Source organism: Papio anubis, chromosome 18 (assembly GCF_008728515.1).
Source record: "Papio anubis isolate 15944 chromosome 18, Panubis1.0, whole genome shotgun sequence".
Taxonomy (NCBI): Eukaryota; Metazoa; Chordata; class Mammalia; order Primates; family Cercopithecidae; genus Papio; species Papio anubis.
In genome coordinates, this window is record NC_044993.1 from 23333046 (window position 1) to 23353986 (window position 20941).

General features: G+C 45.3%; 1 protein-coding gene and 1 long non-coding RNA gene across 2 annotated transcripts; one reads left to right on the forward strand and one right to left on the reverse strand.

Moving 5' to 3' along the window:
* Positions 1-6559: 6559 nt before the first annotated feature.
* Positions 6560-20823, reverse strand: CMTM2 (CKLF like MARVEL transmembrane domain containing 2). Its single transcript, XM_003916991.2, has 4 exons — positions 20360-20823; positions 20066-20224; positions 7713-7814; positions 6560-6898 (listed from the first exon to the last, which is right to left on the reverse strand). Exons 1-4 carry the CDS (start codon positions 20594-20596, stop codon positions 6716-6718), a joined length of 681 nt encoding a protein of 226 aa, XP_003917040.1. The 5' UTR covers positions 20597-20823; the 3' UTR covers positions 6560-6715.
* On the forward strand, positions 17765-20486 carry LOC108583543. The gene is made up of 3 exons (XR_001898282.3): positions 17765-17806; positions 18324-18426; positions 20003-20486. It is a non-coding gene; the product is annotated as an uncharacterized LOC108583543 (long non-coding RNA).
* Positions 20824-20941: the final 118 nt, after the last annotated feature.

A 20941-nucleotide genomic window follows, 5' to 3' on the forward strand; every position in this document is an offset into this window, starting at 1 on the left:
CCAGACAGAATGATAAAAACAGACTATTTCCACTCCCCCCACCCCACCCAGGGCTTCCCCTCCTCCCTGATCTGTAAGGGCTCTGTTTCTTGCTCCTTGGACTAGTGTATTTGTTAGCTCAGGCTTCTGTATCAAAATACCACAAACTGCATCACTTAAATGATAGACAGTTATTGTTTCACAGTTCTGGAGGCTGGATATCCGTGATCAAGGTGCCAGCAAATTGGGTTTCTGGTGAGGAGCCTCTTCTCAGCTTGCAGGTGGCCTGTACCACTGTTTCCTCACACGGTCTTTCCTCTGTGTCGTATTAGGTTGGGGAGAACACACCCTGGTGTCTTTCCTTATGAGGACACTAATTCTATCAGATCAGGGCCCCATCCTTATTCCCTCATTTAACCTTAACTACTTCCTTAGAGACTCCATTTTCACACTAAAGATGAGTGCTTCAGCATATGATTTTTTTGGGAGGCAGACACGTTCAGGCAATAAAAACTAGGAATAGAAGGTTTCTCTTGGAACTCTTTCTGTCCATACCCAATGTGTAGTTTTGGATTTGGATTACCTATGAGTCCAGGGCAGGAGACACCAAAGGAAAAACAAAAACCCCAGGAAATGTACTGCTGGTTAAGTGGAACTTTATATTCTGGTCTCTTCCCCCAAACTACTTGCTACTATTTGCTTTTCAGAAGCACTAGACAGCTGCTCCATGCACTCTGTCCAAGGCTTTTTGTTGCATTCATTGCTTTCAGCAGGAGAAAGAATGTGATATGCCTCCTCCATCTTCCTCAGAGCTGGCTTTTAAAAATCGTTGCATTTGGCCGGGCGCGGTGGCTCAAGCCTGTAATCCCAGCACTTTGGGAGGCCGAGATGGGCGGATCACGAGTCAGGAGATCAGACCATCCTGGCTAACACGGTGAAACCCTGTCTGTACTAAAGTCTGAAAAACTAGCCCGAGGCCCGGTGGCGAAGCCTGTAGTCCCAGCTACCAGGGAGGCTGAGGCAGGGAATGGCATAAACCTGGGAGAAGCTTGCAGTGAGGCTTGTCATTCTCGCATATGCCAGCCTGGGCGACAGAGTGAGACTCCGTCTCAAAAAAAAAAAAAAAGAAAAATTGTTGCATTTATAACCTTTTTGTGTCATTTTGTTATAGGTGTATCTCTTATACAAATTATGAAGTTGGATTTAGAAAACCTCAACAATCTGATAGTTTCTGTCTTTTTTGTTGTTGTTCTTTGTTTGTTTGAGATGGAGTCCGGCTCTGTAGCCCAGGCTGGAGTGCAGTGGCCTGATCTCAGCTCACTGCAACCTCTGCCTCCTGGGTTCAAGCAATTCTCCTGCCTCAGCCTCCCAAGTAGCTGGGATTATAGGCGTGTGCCAACACGCCTGGCTAATTTTTATATTTTTAGTAGAGATGGGGTTTCACCATGTTGGCCAGGATGGTCTCAATCTCCTGACCTTGTGATCTGCCCACCTTGGCCTCTCAAAGTGCTGGGATTACAGGTGTGAGTCACCACACCTGGCCTGAATCCATTTTTCTATTAAAAGACAGAAACTAGGCCACCTAACACTCCACCCAACAACAGAATACACATTCTTCTTAAGTGCACTTGGAACATTCTCTAGGACAGACCATATGTTAGGACAAAAAACAAGTTCAATAAGTTTTAAAACATCAACATTATGGGCTGGGCACAGTGGCTCCCACCTGTAATCCCAGCACTTGAGGGAGGCAGGGTGGGAGTGGATCACCTAGTCAGGAAACCCCCACAGCAACAGGCGAGAACACTGTCTTAAAAAAAAGTGAGGCTGAGGCAGTGGTGGCTCACGCCTGCAATCCCAACTTTGGGAGGCCAAGGAGGGCGATCATGAGGTCAGGGAGATCAAGACCATCCCACAAGCTAACATGCAAGAAACCTTGTCTCTAAAAATACAAAGTGCTTGGGGTGTGAGGTGCACCATAAGGTGGCTTCTGGGGGCTGAGGCAGAGGAGAATGGTGTAGCTGAACCCGGGTGAGCTTGCAGTGAGCGAGATCATGCCACTGTACTCAGCAGGTGACAGAGTGAGACACTGTCTCAAAAAAAAAAAAAAAAAAAAAAAAAAAGTGAAATGCAACCAGCACAATGGAATATTATTCAATACATAAAAATGAAATTATAGAAATGTTTTGGAACTAGATAGAAGTGGTGGTTGAACAACACAGTGAATGTACTAAAAGCCACTTAAATTTTCATTTAAATTAAAATTTCACTTTAATTTTTTTTTTGAGATGGAGTTTTGCTCCCAGCCGTGTCCAGCCAGCTCCATTGTTTCTCAACATACCAAATTGGACTCTGATGTTTGGGTTTTTCTGTTGTCAGTGTCATCTTTGTGTGCTCTCTCTCTCTCAACATTTAGGATTTTCTCTTAATCTTTAGAATTCCCATTTTTCACCAAGAAATGTGTAGGCAGGTGAGGATGCTTTCCCAGTAAACCTGCTCAACATTTGGTAGGCCCTCTCCCTCCCCTCCCCTCCCCTCCCCTTCCCTTCCCTTTTTCCTTCCTTTCTTCCTTCCTTCCTTCCTTCTTTCTTTTTTTCTTTCTCTCTCTCTTCCTTCCTTCTTCTTCTTTTTTTTTTTGAAACAGGGTCTTGCTTTGTCACCTAGGCTTTGTCACCCAGAGTGCAGTGTTGCAATCTTGGTTCGCTGCAGCCTCGACCTCCCAGCCTGAAGTGATTGATTTTCCCACTTCAGCCTCTGGAACAGCTGGGACTACGGGCGCGCACCAGTCTGCCTGGCTAATTTTTTTTTTTTTTTTTTTTGTAGAGACAGAGTTTTGCCATGTTGGCCAGGCTGATCTCTAACTCCTGAGCTCAAGCGATCCGCCTGCCTTGGCTTCCCAAAGTGCTGGGATTATAGGCGTGAGCCACCGCACCCTGCCTTGGTGGGTTAGTTTTAATTTAACTGAAATTTTTTTTCTATTTATTTTCTTCTCTTCATTTTCTCACCCCCTGTGACTCCTTTGAGATGGTTGTTGGATAAATCCTCCTGGATTTATCCTCTATGTCTTTCTTTTTTTCCAAAAGAGAAAAGTCTGCCTTTTTGCTGGATTTTCTAGATTTCCTTTATTTTTCAAATCATGAATTGGCATCTTAAATTATGTCTATTCTATTATTCAATCCCTCTGTTAAATTTTAAAATCTTGGCTGGATGTGGTGTCTCACGCCTGTAATCGCAGCATTCTGGGAGGTTGAGGCGAGTGGATCACTTGAGGTCAGGAGTTCGAAAGCAGCCTGGACAACATGGTGAAATCCCGTTTCTGTTAAAAATACAAAAAAAAAAAAAAATTAGCCAGACATGGTGGTAGGTACCTGTAATCGCAGGTACTTGGGAGGCTGAGGCAGGACAATCGCTTGAACCAGGGAGGTAGAGGTTGCAATGAGCCGAGATGGCACCACTGCACTCCAGCCTGGGCGACAGAATGAGACTATCTCAATAACAACAGCAACAAAGATTTAAAATCTTTGTTGTCGTTTCCCACACTCCTACCCCAAGAACTCTTGTTTGCTGGTTGCCCTTTTTGAGTCACTTTCGTCTGAAGGACACAGTATCTATTTTTATTCTGTGTGTATTAATTAATTAATTAGGCTTTTTGCTGAGTCCGCATTCCAACCAGATGTGTAAGTGACATGCTCTACACCCAGGCCATTCCCCGCTCCAGACAGGTACTTACCTGATGTAGTTTTGTTCTGAAGGGGCATCTTCCTACAGCCCATGTCCCTCTCCCAGGGTCCTCTTCTTAGCATGATACCTGAAGTCTCGCTCAGCCCCAGCCCAGCCCCCACTTCATGCTCATTATACCCTGAGATTTGCAGAAACCCTGCCTGCTCACAAGTGTCACCCTTGGAGTTGAGAGGAGTGACCAAAGTCGTTTAGGAAAGTTGACACTTTTCCACAGGATTCTGAGCATAAGTCATATTGAGCTTACATTGTTAGGTAAAATTTATATACAATGAAATGCACAGATCTTAAGTATACTAGTGAATGTTTTGACAAAAGTGTACACCTGTGTGACCAGCTCCTCCAAGAAGAGATGATATTTCTGGTACCCACAAAAGCTCCCTTATGTCTCTTTGGAAACGTGAAAGGAAAATAAAATACTTGGGACCCCGATTCACTGTGCCAAAAGAAACAAATTAAGCTGAGAGCTGAGTCATGCAAGAAGCCGCCTTTCCTTTTGTTCCTAACAAGAGAGCCACAGATGAAAGGTGAAATACCTCCACAGGTAGCTGCTCTATGTTTATCTCATCTTATGTCAAATGCCAGTTTCCTGAGTGCCAGAAGAAGACATCATTCACTCTTCCCTACCTGCTCCTTTTCTCTTACAACTTGTGGATTCAGTAATGTGACTCTACTGAATGTGACTCTTTCTCTTTCCCTTTCAGCCCGCTTTGCCCCTGTAAATATTGAAGCCCTCATATCACATTTGGATGATTTGGAGAAAGGCACAGACCTGTTTCTGAGGCATTGTCCTTGACTGTGGCACCTTTTTTTTTTAGATAGAGTCTTGCTGTCACCCAGGCTAGAGTGCAGTGGCGTGATCTCAGCTCACTGCAACCTCCACCTCCCGGGTTCAAGCAATTCTTCTGCCTCAGCCCCCAGAGTAGCTGGAACTACAGGTGTGTGCATGCCCGGTGAATTTTTGTATTTTTAGTAAAGACGGGGTTTCGCCATGTAGTACAGGCTGGTCTCAAACTCCTGGGCTCAAGTGCTCTGTCCACCTCAGCCTCCCAAAGTGCTGAGATTACAGGCATGAACCACTGGACCTGGCCAAAATAAACTTCTAAATCAATTGTGGCCTGTCTCAGATACTTTTTGGTTTACATAATCAATCCCCAAGCAACCACTGTTTTCTTTCACTGTATTTTTGCCTATTTTTGAACTGCTTAGAAATGGAATCATCTGGTATGTTTCTATAATGTGAAATCCCTCCTTGTTTTGTCGTATTCATAGTTTTTTTTTTTTTTTTTTTTTTTTTGCTGCTGAGTAGCGCATTCCGTTTTCTGAATGTAGCACATTTACCTCCTTTTGAACATGTGGCTGTTTCTAGTTTTTGGCTGTTAGGAACATTCTAGTATACCATTTCTCTTGGCTAAATACATAGGAGAAGAATTCTGGGTCATGTGGTGGGATAGTGTGCATTTTTGAGTTTTTCTCTACAAAGCTAGAGTTAGGTGTGCCTCACACTGCCTGGCCTGCAGGGGGCGCTGTGAGGCTACAGAGGGGACAGTGGACTTGAAGGGTAGAGGAGCCTGGGGCCACCCCAAGTTCCAGGTCTTCACCCCTAGAGGCCGCTGGCTGCCCGTCTGCCCACCTGAAGGACCTGCAGGGCCCTCCTTCCTCTCACACACCTTTGAGGCAGCAGCTAAGCACGTGGCATTCTCACAGCCTTCAGTGATCCCCTTGGCCCAAGTCATGATCCTGTCCCCAAAGCTCAGTGGACCCTCCAAGCCTGTTGCCCAGGCTGCGCTCGGGGCTCCACGCTTCCTCCTACATGCCCCCTTCCAGCTCCTCATGGGTCAGTTTGGGGCCTGGCTTTCCTGTCATGGAGACAACCCTTCCCCTGCCAGGATGGCTGGACTGTCCAGTGAGAGCAGGGCCTTCTCTGTTGGAAAGATCTGCAAGGCCTGCATGTGGGGACTCCAGGCCTTATGCTCAGGTCGTCAGTGGAGGGAGACACTCCAGGTCCCAGAGGGAAACAGCCCCTAGGCTTCTCCTGTGCCCACCCTGCTCAGCCCATATGCCAGCCTGACTCAGACCCTTAGAGACCCTGATCTCTGAGGAATTGACACCCCCTGCCCTCCTCACCTCCACCGGAGTGAACCTCAGTGAGGATCAATACTAAGTTGCAGGCCGGGCACGGTGGCTCACGCCTGTAATCCCAGCACCCTGGGAGGCCAAGGAGGGTGGATCACCTGAGGTCAGGAGTTTGAGACCAGCCTGGCCAACATGGTGAAATCCTGTCTCTACTAGAGATACAGAAAATTAGCCAGGTGTGGTGGCAGATGCCTATAATACCAGCTACTCAAGGAGGCTGAGGCAGGAGAATTGCTTGAACCTGGGAGGTGTAGGTTGCGGTAAGCTGAGCCAAGATCACGTCATTGCACTCCAGCCTGGGCAACAAGAGCAAAACTCTGACTCACCAAAAAAACAAAAAACAAAAAAACAAAAAAACCTAAAAACTAAACTGCAAGGAAGGCCATCAAATTTATTTTTCTCATAACAATTGCCTGGATGCTTTTTTTAAAAAGTAAAATTAAAATAATCAGTGTGAACAAAATGATCCTTTTTTTTTCTGGTTTCTCATCTTCCTCTGCCCCCGGCGCCCTGGCCCCCGCCCCCTGCCAGTTGGTTGGGGTCGCTAGCCGGAAACAGCTACACTTCTGGTCCCCCAGGCCCTTGGTGCCCAGTAGCCTGGGAGCACTTCAGAAGCCTTGGCTCCTGGGCCCTGTCCTGGCATTACCCTCTGCACCCTGCCAATCAGTAACTTTTGCTGAATGAACAAAATAATGCTTACATCAACTTTAGGCTTTTAGAATCCATTAATCCATTCTTTTCCAAGCAAAGGTGGTAATGAAAATGGAAAAGAAAACCATTCTGGAAAGAAGACAAGGAAGAGAGTGGAAATGTATTGCTGTAGAATACACTGCCGCTGCAGACAGTAGGAGCCTCCTCCAAGTCATTTCTTTCCCTTTGCTGGCTCTGGTGGCTTGGCGGGCTCTGGTCCCTTGCCCTGCTGGGGTTCTTTTTCTTTGCCTGGAGGAGAAATCAGCATATGCTTTTTGGCCCTCTTGCCTCTGAAGTTGTTTCTTTGAAGACACACATCGATCAAAGCAAAAACTCCAGCCACACCAATAAGGATCTGGAAAACAAAAGGGTCCTCATGACTTTTGCTTTTCATTCCAAACGTGGTGAGTTTCCCTCCTGGTTTCTCGTTCATCAGGGGGTGCTGTTTCACATGTCCCCCATGTCCCCTCAAATGTCAACCAGCCCTGAGAGGCTAGAAGCATGCCTACTCCTTCAGCCTCGGCCTTCTCCACTCCCCCATCCTGCCATCTCACCTGTTTCTTTTCTGTCTTGAAACCCAGCCAGAGTGGGACTGTTTGCTCTGGGGTCGGCAGCTACAGGAAGGAACCTGGGCTGGCTCCCCGGACATCATCTTTATTTAAATGGTGGCTCCATTGGAAACATCTGTCTACTTTACTTTTTTTTCCTTTGAGACGAAGTCTCGCTCTGTCATCCAGGGTGGAGTGCAGTGCCACAATCTCTGCTAACTGCAACCTCTGCCTCCTGGATTTAAGCAATTCTCCTGCCTCAGCCTCCCAAGTTGCTGGGATTACAGGCATGCGCCACCATGCCTAGCTAATTTTTGTATTTTTAGTAGAAAATACATTTTCTACTAAATTTTGTAAATTTTGTATTTTTGTATTTCACCATGTTGGCCAGGCTGGTCTACAAACTCCTGACCTCAGGTGATCCACTCGCTTCGGCCTCCCAAAGTGCTGGGATTACAGGCATGAGCCACTGCGCCCGGCCTACTTCACTTTTAAACTTTACTTTGATCCCAAGATTTTTGTGAAAAATAAAGAAGCCCTTTCCTTAAACAGAGGACAACACTCATCCTCCAAAAGAGGTGAATTCAGAGCAAATGCACGGCCCAGCCTGGAAAGACTCACCACAGCAAGTAAGTAGTGGAGATGCATGGATCGCCGACTTCTCACAGCAAAGACCACGGCTCCCACCAGGAACGCACAGGCAAACAGGTCGTTGAAGAGGTCCTGAAGGTGGAGAGGTGAGTCAGCCTCAGCCAAAGCCAGGGCCCCCAGCAACAAACACTGCCCCCTGGTTAGCTTCCTCCAAAGGAATGATTTGCAAACTTCCACCTGATTTAAAAATGTATGCATAAAGATAAACACACACCGGGCTAGGTGGACATATCTGTGGCCCTCCAGCTGGGCTTTTTAAATTGAAACCTAAAAAGTCCAGGATGCTAAAATGCCCTCATGCTGAAGCCTGTGAAGTCACCAGCCCCCTCTTCTACCATCTCTCTGTGAAATCACACATTTGGTTTCTGCCTATGTCTCCTCCCACCAATACTCATTTATTATTTTTATTTTCTATTTTTTGAGACAGGGTCTTACTCTGATTACGCAGGCTGGAGTGTGGTGGCGCAATTTCTGCTCACTGCAGCCTCGACCTCCTCAGGCTCAGGTGATTCTCCCACCTCCGACTGCCACTACGGGCGTGTGCCACCAAGCACAGCTAATTTTTTTTCTTTTTTTTTTTGTATTTTTAGTAGAGATAGGGTTTCACCATGTTATCCAGGCTGGTCTCAAACTCCTGGACTCAAGTGATCTGCCTTCCTCAGCCTCCCAAAGCGCTGGGATTATAGGCCTGGGCCACAGCACCCAGTCAATACTCATTTAAATAAATACACAACTATAAAACATCATGATGTCCCTCTTAAGGACCCCACCACTGACTTTCAGCTCCCAGGGCCAGCTCCCCGCTCTGGCTGGGTGGGCTGCATTGGCTCTGATGGACTTTAGCATCTCATTGGGAGCCTGGCAGCTTCCTCTGCAACCCGCTGCCCTCAGCCTGACTTCCTAGACCCCTTTCCCTCCTTACAAGGTGGTACCACCTCTTCCTTCCTCAACCCTCCTGCCCATCCCCTGTGACTTCAGTCTCACCCTCCCCATACCATATACTCGTTTCCCTCCCGCTACTGGCAAGGCATTGCCAAACTTCTCAGAGCTGGCCAAACCATGGCCATAGCAGGCTGGCTTCCTCCCGCATCTCTCCTGGGGCTAGAGGATGGGGTGAGAAGCAGCTGATCCTGCAGCGCTGGAAGACACCTGCCATTCCCCTTGGTTTCTATAATGCCATTTCCTGCTGTTGTCCTTCCCTGGCCACTTTGTTTCAGGCCTTTTCTTTTTTAATGTTTTGAATTTTGATACATTTCAAATGCCCAGAAAATAATAGAACATCCTACCTCCAACTCCCACCTCTACCAGGCCAGGAGCCACTGACATTTAACAGATGTTACCGTCTTGCCAATGTCCCCTTTAGGCCTCTTTGAAATCAAGAAATCCAACTTCACAGATGGAGCTGCAGCCCCCTCGCTTCCTTCCCTCTTCCTGTCCCTCATGTCTCCCTCCTCCAACTTTTGGAAGCTGATGTGTAGTTTTCCTGTCTGAATTTGTGCTTTTCTACATATTATATATTCATAAACAATGTATACTATTTTGTGTATTTCAAAATACACTTTTTATATATTTAAATAAAAAGTATCCTACCTTTCAATGCTTGCTTTTTGCCTTTTGAGATTTATCCACATTGAGAAATATAGATTTATTCCTTTTTTTTTTTTTTTTTTTTGAGACAGAGTCTTGCTCTATTGCCCAGGCTGGAGTGCAGTGGCCCGATCTCGGCTCACTGCAAGCTCTGCCTCCTGGGTTCACGCCATTCTCCTGCCTCAGCCTCCTGAGTAGCTGGGACTACAAGCGCCTGCCACCACACCTGGCTAATTTTTTGTATTTTCAGTAGAGATGGAGTTTCACCATGTTAGCCAGGATGGTCTTGATCTCCTGACCTCGTGATCCGCCCGCCTTGGCCTCCTAAAGTGCTGGGATTACAGGTGTGAGCCACCGCGCATGGCCAGATTTATTAATTTTAACTGATGTAGCCTACTATAGGAATGAACAAAATGAGACACAGGGTGTTTCTACCATGCACTGTAATCTTGAACTCCTGGGCTCAAGCGATCCTCCCCACCTCAGCCTCAGTTGGGACTACAGGCGCCTGCCACTGTGCAATTAAAAACATTGTTTTTGTAAGCTGGGCGCAGTGGCTCACGCCTGTAATCCCAGGACTTTGGGAGGCCAAGGCGGGCGGATCACCTGAGGTTGGGAGTTTGAGACCAGCCTGACCAACATGGAGAAACCCCATCTCTACGTAAAATACAAAATTAGCTAGGTGTGGTGGTGCATGCCTGTAATCCCAGCTACTCAGGAGGCTGAGGTATGAGAATCTCTTGAACCTAGGAGGCAGAGGTTGCAGTGAGCCAAGATCATGCCATTGCACTCTAGCCTGGGCAACAAGAGCAAAACTCCATCTCAAAAAAAAAAAAAATTGTTTTTGTAGAGGCAGGGTTTCCCTATGTTGCCCAGGCTGGTCTCCAAGCCCTGGACTCCGGGACTCAAGTGATCCTCCCACCTTGGCCTCCCAAAGTGTCAGGATTATAGGTGTGAGCCACTACCTGGCCTATGATGTCTTCTGTTGAAGTTTTAATTTTAATGGGATACATAGTCTGTCTCTCTCCCTCCCTTCCTCTCTCTCCACAAATCCCAGGGACATTTATTGAATATTCTATTCAACTGTTTTATAATGCTACCTCCGTCATATACCAAGTTGCCATATGTTTGTAGATCTATTTCTGAGTTTTCTTTTCTATTCCTGTATTAGTCTACTCAGGATGCCATAATAAAATATCCCAGACTGGGTGACTTAAACAACAGACATTAACTTTTTCGCAGTTTTGGAGGCTGAAGTCCATGAGCAAGGTGCCAGGAAATTCAGTTTCTGGTGAGGGCTCTCTTCCGGGCTTGCAGATGGCTGTCTTCTCACTACGTTTTCACATGGCCTTTCTTTGATGCGTGCGTGTGTATGTGTGTGTGCATGTGTGCGTGTGTGTGTGTGTGTAGAGAGAGAGCAAGAGGGAGAGAGAATTCTCTGCTCTCTTCTTATAAAGATACTTACTTACTGGCTGGGTGTGGTGGCTCATACCTGTAATCATAGCACTTTGGGAGGCCAAGGCAGGCAGATCACCTGAGGCCAGGAGTTCAAGACCAGCTAGGCCAACATGGCAAAACGCTGTCTCTAGTAAAAATACAAAATTAGCTGGGTGCAGTGGTGCATGCCTGTAATCCTAGCTACTCAGGAGGCTGAGGCAGGAGAATGCTTGAACCGGGCAGTGGAAGTTGCAGTGAGCTGAGATTGTGCCACTGCACTCTAGCCTGCGTGACAAGAGCAAAACTCTGTCTCAAAACCAACAAACAAAAAACAAGACACTTATTTGATCAGGGCCCCAATATTCTGACCTCATGTAACCTTAATTACCTCCTTAGAGGCCGCATCTTCAAGTACAGCTACAGTGGGGTTAGAGCCTCAGCATATGGTTTTGCAGAGTGGGGGACACAAACATTCAATCTGTAACAATTTCATTAGTCTTCTTGTCAGTCCCTGAGCTAGTACCAAAGCTTTATGGTAAATCTGATATCTTGTTGTCTGAGTCCATCCTTGTTAGTATTTTTTCTTCCTCCATAAGAATTTTAGAATCACCCCGTAAAGTTCCATGAAAAACCCATGTTAGGTTGAAATTTTATTTAATTTATAGATTAATTCAGAATTGAATTGATATCTCTATGATAATAAGTTTTCATATTTATGAATGTGGAATGTTTCTCTATTTACATTTTCCTTTGATATCCATTAATAAAGTCTTATATTCTCTATGTAGCGTCTTACATATCTTTCAGTAGGTTTATTCTTAGTCACTTTGTAGTTTCTCTTGCTGTTTTAAGTGGTTTCTTTTAAAGAGCTTTTTTTTTTTTTTTTTTTGAGACAGAGTCTCACTCTGTCACCCAGGTTGGAGTGCAGTGGCTCCATCTCGGCTCATCCCAACCTCCGCCTCCTGCATTCAAGAGATTTTCTTGCCTCAGCCTCCCGAGTAGCTGGGATTACAGGCAGGCACCACCATGCCTGGTTAATTTTTGTATTTTTAGTAGAGACGGTGATTCACCATGTTGGCCAGGCTGGACTCAAACTCCTGACCTCAAGTGATCCACCCACCTGGGCCTCCCAAAATGCTGGGATTACAGGCGTGAGCCCCCGCGCCCAGCCAAAAAAAATCATATATTTCTCATTGTTCATTGTTGGTATTCAGGAACACTATTGCTTTTGTGTCTGGTAACCTTGTGGAACTCAGTCAGTTCTAGTGATTTCACTGTAGATTCTCCTAGATTTTCTGTGTAGATAATTCCATGAGATTTTGTTTCTTCCCAATTTCTATTACCTTTTGTTTTCCTTATCGTATTGTACTAAGATCTCCCTCACAATGTTGAATAGAAGAAAAGCTAGTACGCATCTCTAAGGAAATGCTCCTGGAGTGTCACTATAAAATACAGTTTGTGTGGGTTTGGATAAATGCCTATTTTTTTTTTTTTTTTTTTTGAGACAGAGTCTCACTCTGTCACCCAGGCTGGAGTGCAGTGGCACAATCTTGGCTCACTGCAAGCTCTGCTTCCTGGGTTCACGCCATTCTCCTGCCTCCGCCTCCTGAGTAGCTGGGACTACAAGCGCCCGCCACCACGCCTGGCTAATTTTTTTGTATTTTTAGTAGAGATGAGGTCTCACTGTGTTAGCCAGGATGGTCTCAATCTCCTGACCTTGTGATCTGCTGGCCCAGGCCTCCCAAGGTGCTGGGATTACAGGCGTGAGCCACCGCGCCTGGCCCTGATACCTATATTAAGATAAGGAAGTTCTCTTTATTCCTAGTTGGCTAAGAGTTTTCTAAAAATTGGTATTGAATATTACTAAATGGTTTTGCTGCAGCTTGTAGGATATATTTTTTCCTTTAAATAAAGCAGTAAAATATATTATGTGAATATATTATAGTGAAATATATTAATATGTATATTATATATAATAATTTATATATGTGTGTGTGTGTATGTATGGCAAAACCATCTTTGTATTCCTGGCATCAATGCTGCTTCATAATGATGTATTGCTTTCTTATATATTGCTTGATTCACTATGCTATTATTATTATTATTATTATTATTATTATTACTACTATTTTTTGGAAAGGTGTCTTGCTTTATTGCCCAGGTTGGAGTGCAGTGGTGCTATCTTGGCTCACTGCAGCCTCTGCCTCCCAGGTTCAAGCGATTCTCCTGCTTCAGCCTCCTGAATAGCTGGGATTACAGATGGCCACCACCATGCCCAGCTAATTTTTTGTATTTTTAGTAGAGACGGGTTTCACTATGTTGGCCAGTCTGGTCTCAAACTCCTGGCCTCAAGTGATCCGCCTGCTTCGGCCTCCCAAAGTGCTGGGATTACAGGCATGAGCCACCGCGCCCGGCCTCACTATGATAATATTTTATTTAGAATTTTTATGGCTATCTTCAAATACGATAGACCTATAGTTTACTTTCCTTATAATGTCTGGTCTTAAGATCAAGGCGCTAGCAGAGAGTAGGACATATTATAACGCTTTTTAAAAGAAAAAAAAGAGATAGACAAAATAGAACTGAATATAAAATCTAGAAATAAACCCTACATATGGAATTTTTAGCATTTAACAAATATGCCATTTCAAATCCATGGCGGAAAAGACGTACTCTTCAATACAAGAATAAATCAGGTAACGGGGTGGAACAACTGGAAAGCCATCAGGATATAAAAATGGAACCATGGTTCATATCATATCCCTAAATCACTCAAATGAATCAAATGTAAAATGTGAAACAATAAAAGTGCCAGATGAAAACATGGATGAATTCTTTTATAACCTGTTTTTCTATTTATTTTTGAGTCAATTTTTGTAAATGATTTTTTTTCTAGAAAATTATTTTATCTGAACTTTCTAGTTTATTGGTATAAAAAGCTATTTTCCGGCTGAGTGCTGGGATTACAGGCGTGAGCCCTGTAGCTCACACCTGTAATCCCAGCACTTTGGGAGGTTGAGGCGGGCGGATCACGAGGTCAGGAGATCGAGACCATCCTGGCTAACATGGTGAAACCCCATCTCTACTAAAAACACAAAAAAATTAGCTGGGCGTGGTGGTGGGCGCCTGTAGTCCCAGATACTTGGGAGGCTGAGGCAGGAGAATGGCGTGAACCTGGGAGGCGGAGCTTGCAGTGAGCTGAGATCCTGCCACTGCACTCCAGCCTGGGCAACAAAGTGAGACTCTGTCTCAAAACAAAACAAAACAAAACAAAAAACCCCACCTATTTTCCCTTGTGTGTGTGTGTTTGTTGGGAGACAGGGTCTTACTCTGTCATCCAGGCTGGAGTGCAGTGGTGCAATCACTGTCTCACTGCAGCCTTGACTCCCCAGCTTAGGCGATCCTTCCACCTCAGCCCAAGTAGCTAGGACTACAAGTGCATGCCACCACACCCAGCTACTTTTTTTATTTTCTGTAGAGATGAGGTCCCACTGTGTTGCCCAGGATGGTCTTGAACTCCTGGGCTCAACTGATCTTCCTGCCTCAGCCTCCCACATTGCTGTTACAGGCATGAGCCATCCAGCTGGCTTCCCTTGTGATCTTTAAAATCTCTTCTTGATCTTTGTACTGTTTTTGTTCCTACTTTTCTTTTTCTTGAAGTTTGTCTACTTTTGTCTTTTCAAATAACCAGATTTTTAGTTTTATTAATCCTCCCCATAAATCTTTGTTTCCTATTTCATTAATTTTTAGTTCTTATCTTTGGCATTTCCTTAATTTCATTATTTTGTTTTGTTTTGGTATCATCTTCATATAGACATTTGATTTGTTAATGTTCATTCTTCTTTTCTAAGTATACAGATTTGAATTTGAATTATCTGCATTTTACAGGTAGTATCTGCAAATACTACATATAACTAAATCCTCATATACTGAGGGAAAAACAGTAGATTTATCCCCCAAACATACAAGGCTTTAGTTACATTTTAGTTACTGATTTCTAACTGTATTTCATTGAATTGGAGAATGTAGTCTATATTTTGTCAGTTCCTTGTTATTTATTTATATTGGCTTTGTGGTCTTATGTGAGGATAATTTTTATGATTGTTTCAAGTGAGCTTAAAAAGAATATAAAGCCTGTTATTATGGATGTATGGTTCTATGTTTTACATGTCAGTGGATCAAACTGTTAATTACTGAGGGACACATGTTAAAATCTCCTGCTGTGGTTACTATTTGTTAATTCTTTCTTATAATTAAGTCTATGTTTAGCTTTTATATTTTGGGGCTATATTGTTAGGTACACACAAGTTCAAAATTACTATATGTAGTGATCTTCTTTTTTTATATATAAAATAGGTTTAGTCTGGTATTAAAACTATGTCAGCTTTTGGCTGGGCGCGGTGGCTCACGCCTGTAATCCCAGCACTTTGGGAGGCTGAGGTGGGCAGATCCCAAGGTCAGGAGATCGAAACCATCCTGGCTAACACGGTGAAACCCCGTCTCTACTAAAAAGACAAAAAATTAGCTGGGCATGGCGGCGTGCGCCTGTGGTCCCAGCTACTGGGGGGCTGAGGCAGGAGAATGATGTGAACCCAGGAGGCGGAGCTTGCAGTGAGCTGAGATCCACTCCAGCCTGGCGACAGAGTGAGACTCCGTCTCAAAAAAAAAAAAAAAAAAAAAAAAAAAAAAAAAAAAAAACTACATCAGCTTTTTTTTGAGACGGGGTTTCACTCTTGTTGCCCAGGCTGGAGTGCAGTGGCACGATCTCAGCTCACTGCAACCTACACCTCCCGGGTTCAAGGGATTCTCCTACCTCAGCCTCCTGAGTAGCTAGGATTATAAGCACCCGCCACCATGCCCAGCTAAGTTTTAAATACTTTTAGTAGAAATGGGACTTCACCATATTGGCCAGGCTGGTTTCAAACTCCTGACCTCAAGTGATCCACCTGCTTCAGCCTCCCGAGTAGCTGGGATTACAGGCGCCTGCCACCATGCCCGGCTAATTTTTTGTATTTTTAGTAGAGACAGGGTTTCACTGTGTTAGCCAGGATGGTCTCGATCTCCTGACCTCGTGATCCGCCCGCCTCGGCCTCCCAAAATGCTGGGATTATAGGCGTGAGCCACCGCGCCCGGCCTCAGCTAGTGATTTGACAGAGATTTCCCTAAATGCTTGGAAACAAATGAACAAAAACATTACTGGTCTTTGCAGGTTGGTTCTGTGTTGAGGCACTTTATCAACATTTGGCCAGGCTGTTTACAACTCTGTCGTAGTTCTCACCTCCTGATTGTGCAGAGCCTAATGGTCGACCAAAGGTGGAAGCTTAGGGTCTTCTTAGGTCATTTCTGAGTATTTGTCCAGCCCTGGGAATGTGTGTAGTCTTCTAGATTCCCTAATATATCTCCTTTCTCAGTCTCTTTCTTCCCAGACTTTCTGGTCTGTCTACTGCTTGACTCACCTGTTTTCTCTTGTCTCAAGTGGGTGAGGCAAGTATATTTCCCTTTAAATGTTTTTGACAAATGCTACCTGGGAGGCTGCTTCATCCCTGAGAAAGTTCTGAGGCAGGTGAAACAAAGGCAAGTCCCTGGACCAATCTCTTAGGTAATCATCAGACAGGTCCAAACAAACATACAACCACAATTCTTTGAGAACGAAGTCTGTAATGTGATGAGATACCGATTGCACCGCTGCACTCCAGCCTGGATGACAGTGTAAGACCCTGTCTCACAACACACACACGAAAATAGCTCTTTATGCTGGTCACTAGCAGACTTCGCCAGGAATTTGGGCTGCTGTCTTCATAGCCATTGCCAAGCTGTGGGGGTAAGAGATGCCTAGCAGGTAAGTTAAAGTGCACAGTCCTCTCTTACCAAAATCCAGCAGCTTCTTCCTTCATTAAGCACTCCTCTGGCTGTTCTAAGTTTTTAATTAGATTTGGTTTCTGAATAAGTTAGTTCTGACAGTTTTTGCTAGGTTACTCATCGCTACAGTAGAGAGACAAAATTTTGGAGTTCCCTATTATGCCATTTTTCAGTGACACCACTCTCATTAAATACGGAATGTTCTCAGTCATTATCAGTATGAATATTTCCTCTTCTCCATTCTTGCTACTTTTTTTTTTTTTTTTTTTTTTCTGAGACAGGGTCTCTGTCTGTCTCCCAGTCTGGAATGCAGTGATGGAATTACAGCTCACTCAGCCTCAGCTTCCTGGGCTCAAGCGATCCTCCCAACTCTGCCTTCTGAGTAGATGGGACCTCAGGCATATGCCACCATGCCTGGCTAATTTTTTGTGGAGACAAGCGGAAGGTCTCATGATGTTGTCCAGGCTGGTCTTGAATTCCTGGGCTCAAGCAATCCTCCCATGTTGGACTCCCAAAGTGCTGGGACTACAGGTGTAAGCCACTATTCTGGATCTCCATTCTCTTGAATATTTCCTCTCATCTATTCTCTTAATAAGTTTTAAAATTTTTTATTGAAGTTTTTTTCTTTATCTTGAACTCCTGGCCTCAAGAAATCCTCCCACTTCGGCCTCCCAAAGTGTTGGAATTACAGGCGTGAACCACATGCCAACCCCTCCCCCTGCTTGTTTTTTTTTAAGAGATAGGGTCTTGTTTGTTTCCCAGGCTGGAGTGCAGTGGTTATTCACAGGTGTGATCACTGCACACTACAGCCTTGAACTCCTGGACTCAAGAGATCCTTTTGCCTCAGCCTCCTGAGTAGCTGGGACTATAGGCACAACTCACTGTGCCTAGCTTCTTGACACCTCTTTTATTATTTTTTAGACAGGGTCTCGCTCTGTCACTCAGATTGGAGTGCAGTGGCACCATCAGAGCTCTCTGTAGCCTTGACCTCCTGGGTTCAAGTCATTCTTCCACCTTGGTCTCCTGAGTAGCTGGAACGACAGGCATGTGCCACTATGCTTGGCTAATTTAAAATTTTTTTTTTGTAGAGACAGGGTCTCCCTGTGTTGCCCAGGCTGGTCTCAAACTCCTGGACCAAAGGGACCTATTCACCTCAGCCTCCCAAAGTGCTGGGATTACAGGTATGAGCCACCAGACCCAGCCCAACAACCTTGATGGATGTTCTCACTCCATGTTCTGTCTCAATCTCTTTCTTATTTTCTTTCTCTCTGTGTGCTGTGTTCTGGGTAATTTCCCCGTACCTTTCAGTTAACAGTTCCCTCTTCAGCTATGTCTGATCTGTTTTTGAGTTCATCTACTGACATTTTTATTTCAATAACTATATTTTCTATTCTAGACACTGTACTTTTAAAAAATCTGTCTATTCTGTCCTCATAGTGTTTTATTCTTTTCTCAGGACTCTTATGTCTATAATCACTTAAAATATGTTATTATTCTCAGATAGCTCTTCTATTATCTCATATTCTCAGGATTCTAATCCATCTGTTGTGTTTGTTGATTCTAAGTAATGGGGATTTTTTTTAAATTAGGTGTTTTGTAGTTTTGAATTATTAGTTCATTTTTGACAAGGTTTTCCCCCTGCCCCTCTGTAAGAATCTCTTCATGCCCTGATTGTGATTTTGCATTTGTTTCTATCAGGAGTCCGAGGATATCAGCAGAATGTCGTCAGACTGGGATCAATTTTTATGGCAATTCCCAGGGATGAAGGTTTCTGGGCTACATGAAGGTTTCTAGGCTGCAGGTAACAAAAATTCAAACTCCAATCTGTACAAAGGGCAGGCTTAAGGTTTCTATTTCTCAAGGAAGACTTCCTCTCTGCCCACTCAACACTCAGGCAGAGATGAACATGTTTTCTTATTCCTCTGTGTTGAGAATAAGAAGGGTATGTGTCTTTGTCCATGTTTTCCCTCAGTGGGTAGTCTTTCCAGGGTGCTGGCTTTATACAGGGTTTTCAGTTCTAAATTCCCACTTTGCTTAGGATCAAGGCCTTATTTCCTGACTTGAGAGTGCATGAAAATTCATGCTGTAGGTTCTTGAGACACTACCTCGTGGACCATTCCCACTCATACTTTGCAGCTTATGTGATCACTGCCCCGTTTTCCATTTCTGGTGCCTCTGTGTTTTCATTTCTTTTTTGTCCACCATTCATTCAGTTAAAGCAATACTGGTTACATTTCCCCTGGTATTTTTAGATAAGCACAGCAGGAAGATTTTCAGGGTTCATTGGTTTTTCATCTTGCTGGAACTAAAAATGTCTTCTCAGGCTCCTTGTTTAGGAACTTGTCCTCTGCCTGTCCTTTTACCTTGTCCTCTGCTTGTCCCTTTTCTGAGAGTCCTTATTTGGCCCTCCTGTCCTTTCTCCTTGTATTGGAGGTCCTCATCTACCTCACCAAGACCTCTGGATCCCTGGACCCTAATAGATTTTAACAAGAAGGCAGGATGAAATGTACTCATAAAGCTAAGTTCGAAGCTTTTTTCTGCTACTTACCAGCTGAGTGAGCTGGGGGCAAGTTACTTGGCCATTCAAAGCCAATTTCCTCAAGTGTAACGTGAGTGAAACAGTGAACAAGAGGGCTCTGGAGGCAGGCTGTGAATGTGCAATGAACAAAGGGACTTGGGAATTGGGGTCTTCATTGACTGGCAAGGGGTTAGGTGGGTGTGCCCTGTGATTACACAGGTGAAGGATTCAACTCCATGAGTCCTCAGGCACGGTGTCAAGCAATTTACATTTAATCCTCAGGATTGAATGTCAATTCTGCAAGGAATATGACTGTCCCCATGTTACAGATGAGGAAACAGGCTAGGAATGAGTACTTTGCTCAGTTCTGTCTCATTCCACTAGATGACTGCTTTGGGTTGAACATCCTGATCCAAGCATTCTTTATAGGGATATTCACTGGAGACCTAACGCTGCTTTAGAAGTGATTTAAAAAAAAAAAAAAAAAAAATTCCCATTTTTGTCTTATTTTATTGACTTACGGGAGAGTAATTTTCTTCTTTGAATTTTGGGAATGGGGTCCTTCTGGGGTGATTTCCTGTCAAGTGTGAGCTGGCACAGGAGTTCGGAGGAACAACTGATTGCTACACCTCCCCTTCCCCTAAAGAGACCAAAGGCTCAGGCTCTCTTTGACCACCGGGTAGGTAAGAGTTCCCCACTCTCACTCCAACACACACACAGGCTTTTTTGGAGCATTTTCTGCCTAGCTACCCCTCTTGCACCCAGCTGCCTCTGCCTGGGCCCCACTGATGTTGTGAGCCCCTGACCCAGGCACAGATATGGGAGGTGAGGTGTGTCTCTCCGTTCTGTGACTTTCCAGGTGCCAAGACACACACACAATCAGCGTTCTGGATTCAGGCACTCCCCATCGCCCCTTACTTACAGAAATGGGCCACAGGATGAAGGGTATGTATCTATGAACGGCAAAGCTGTACAGTATGATGAAGAAACTGAAGATGGATATCTCCATGGTGATGATAAGCGTCAAGATGGGGTGCACGCTGAGTGAGGACAACAGTATCATTGCCGCTATTAGGCAGCCCTGCAGTGAGACATAGACACCTCAGCCAGCAGCAAGGGCCTCTCACCATCTCTCTGTGAGGACTCCTGGAGCCTACTCCTCCTTCTCCCCACCCTCAGCCAAAGCCCCCCATCCAGGCATACCAGTCTAACTCACCAAACTCAGAATCTTGATCTCAGCGTGCCCCAAGAGCCAGAACTCTTTATTGCTGTCTTTTAATTCCCACCGGTAGCGGCGACACCCCTTCCTCGTGCCCACTTCGTGCTTGGGCTGCACCAACTTTTGAGGTTTTTCCAATGGCTCCTTATCGTCCTTCTTGTCCTCCTGGGGTTTGGCCCCAGCTGGAGGTGGAGCTGGCTCTGTCTTGGCCCCTTTTGCCGCCTTAGGTGCCATGACTGACTCGGTGTCCTTGACTTCTCACAGCTGGCCTGTTTCTTCTCTCTCCTGCTGTTTCTGGGTAGGCCAGGCCTACTAGAGAGCCTGGTGTCAACCGAGCGGCTCAGACGGCGCGCTCAGCTAACTGCCAGGACCACCGAATGCCAACTCCCACACCCTCTCCACGCGCGCCCGTCTCCTGGCGCAGCTCCCATCCACCCCGCAGTGGCCGGATCCGCCCACCCTCCACGCGCCGGCCCCCGACGGGCCCCACCTCCGTTCTCAAACCGCTGGTCCCACCTCGGCGCGGAGCTGCCCTCGCGGTCCCATCCCGGCGTCTCCAGGCAGCCCCAGGTCTGTAAG

Coding starts and splice junctions, on each gene's coding strand:
- CMTM2 (XM_003916991.2), bottom strand. CDS start 20,596: ATGGCACCTAAGGCGGCAAAAGGGGCCAAGACAGAGCCAGCTCCACCT. Junction 20,225..20,359: donor AGATCAAGATTCTGAGTTTG/GTGAGTTAGACT, acceptor GTCTCACTGCAG/GGCTGCCTAATAGCGGCAAT. Junction 6,899..7,712: donor TCCACTACTTACTTGCTGTG/GTGAGTCTTTCC, acceptor TTTGTTTTCCAG/ATCCTTATTGGTGTGGCTGG.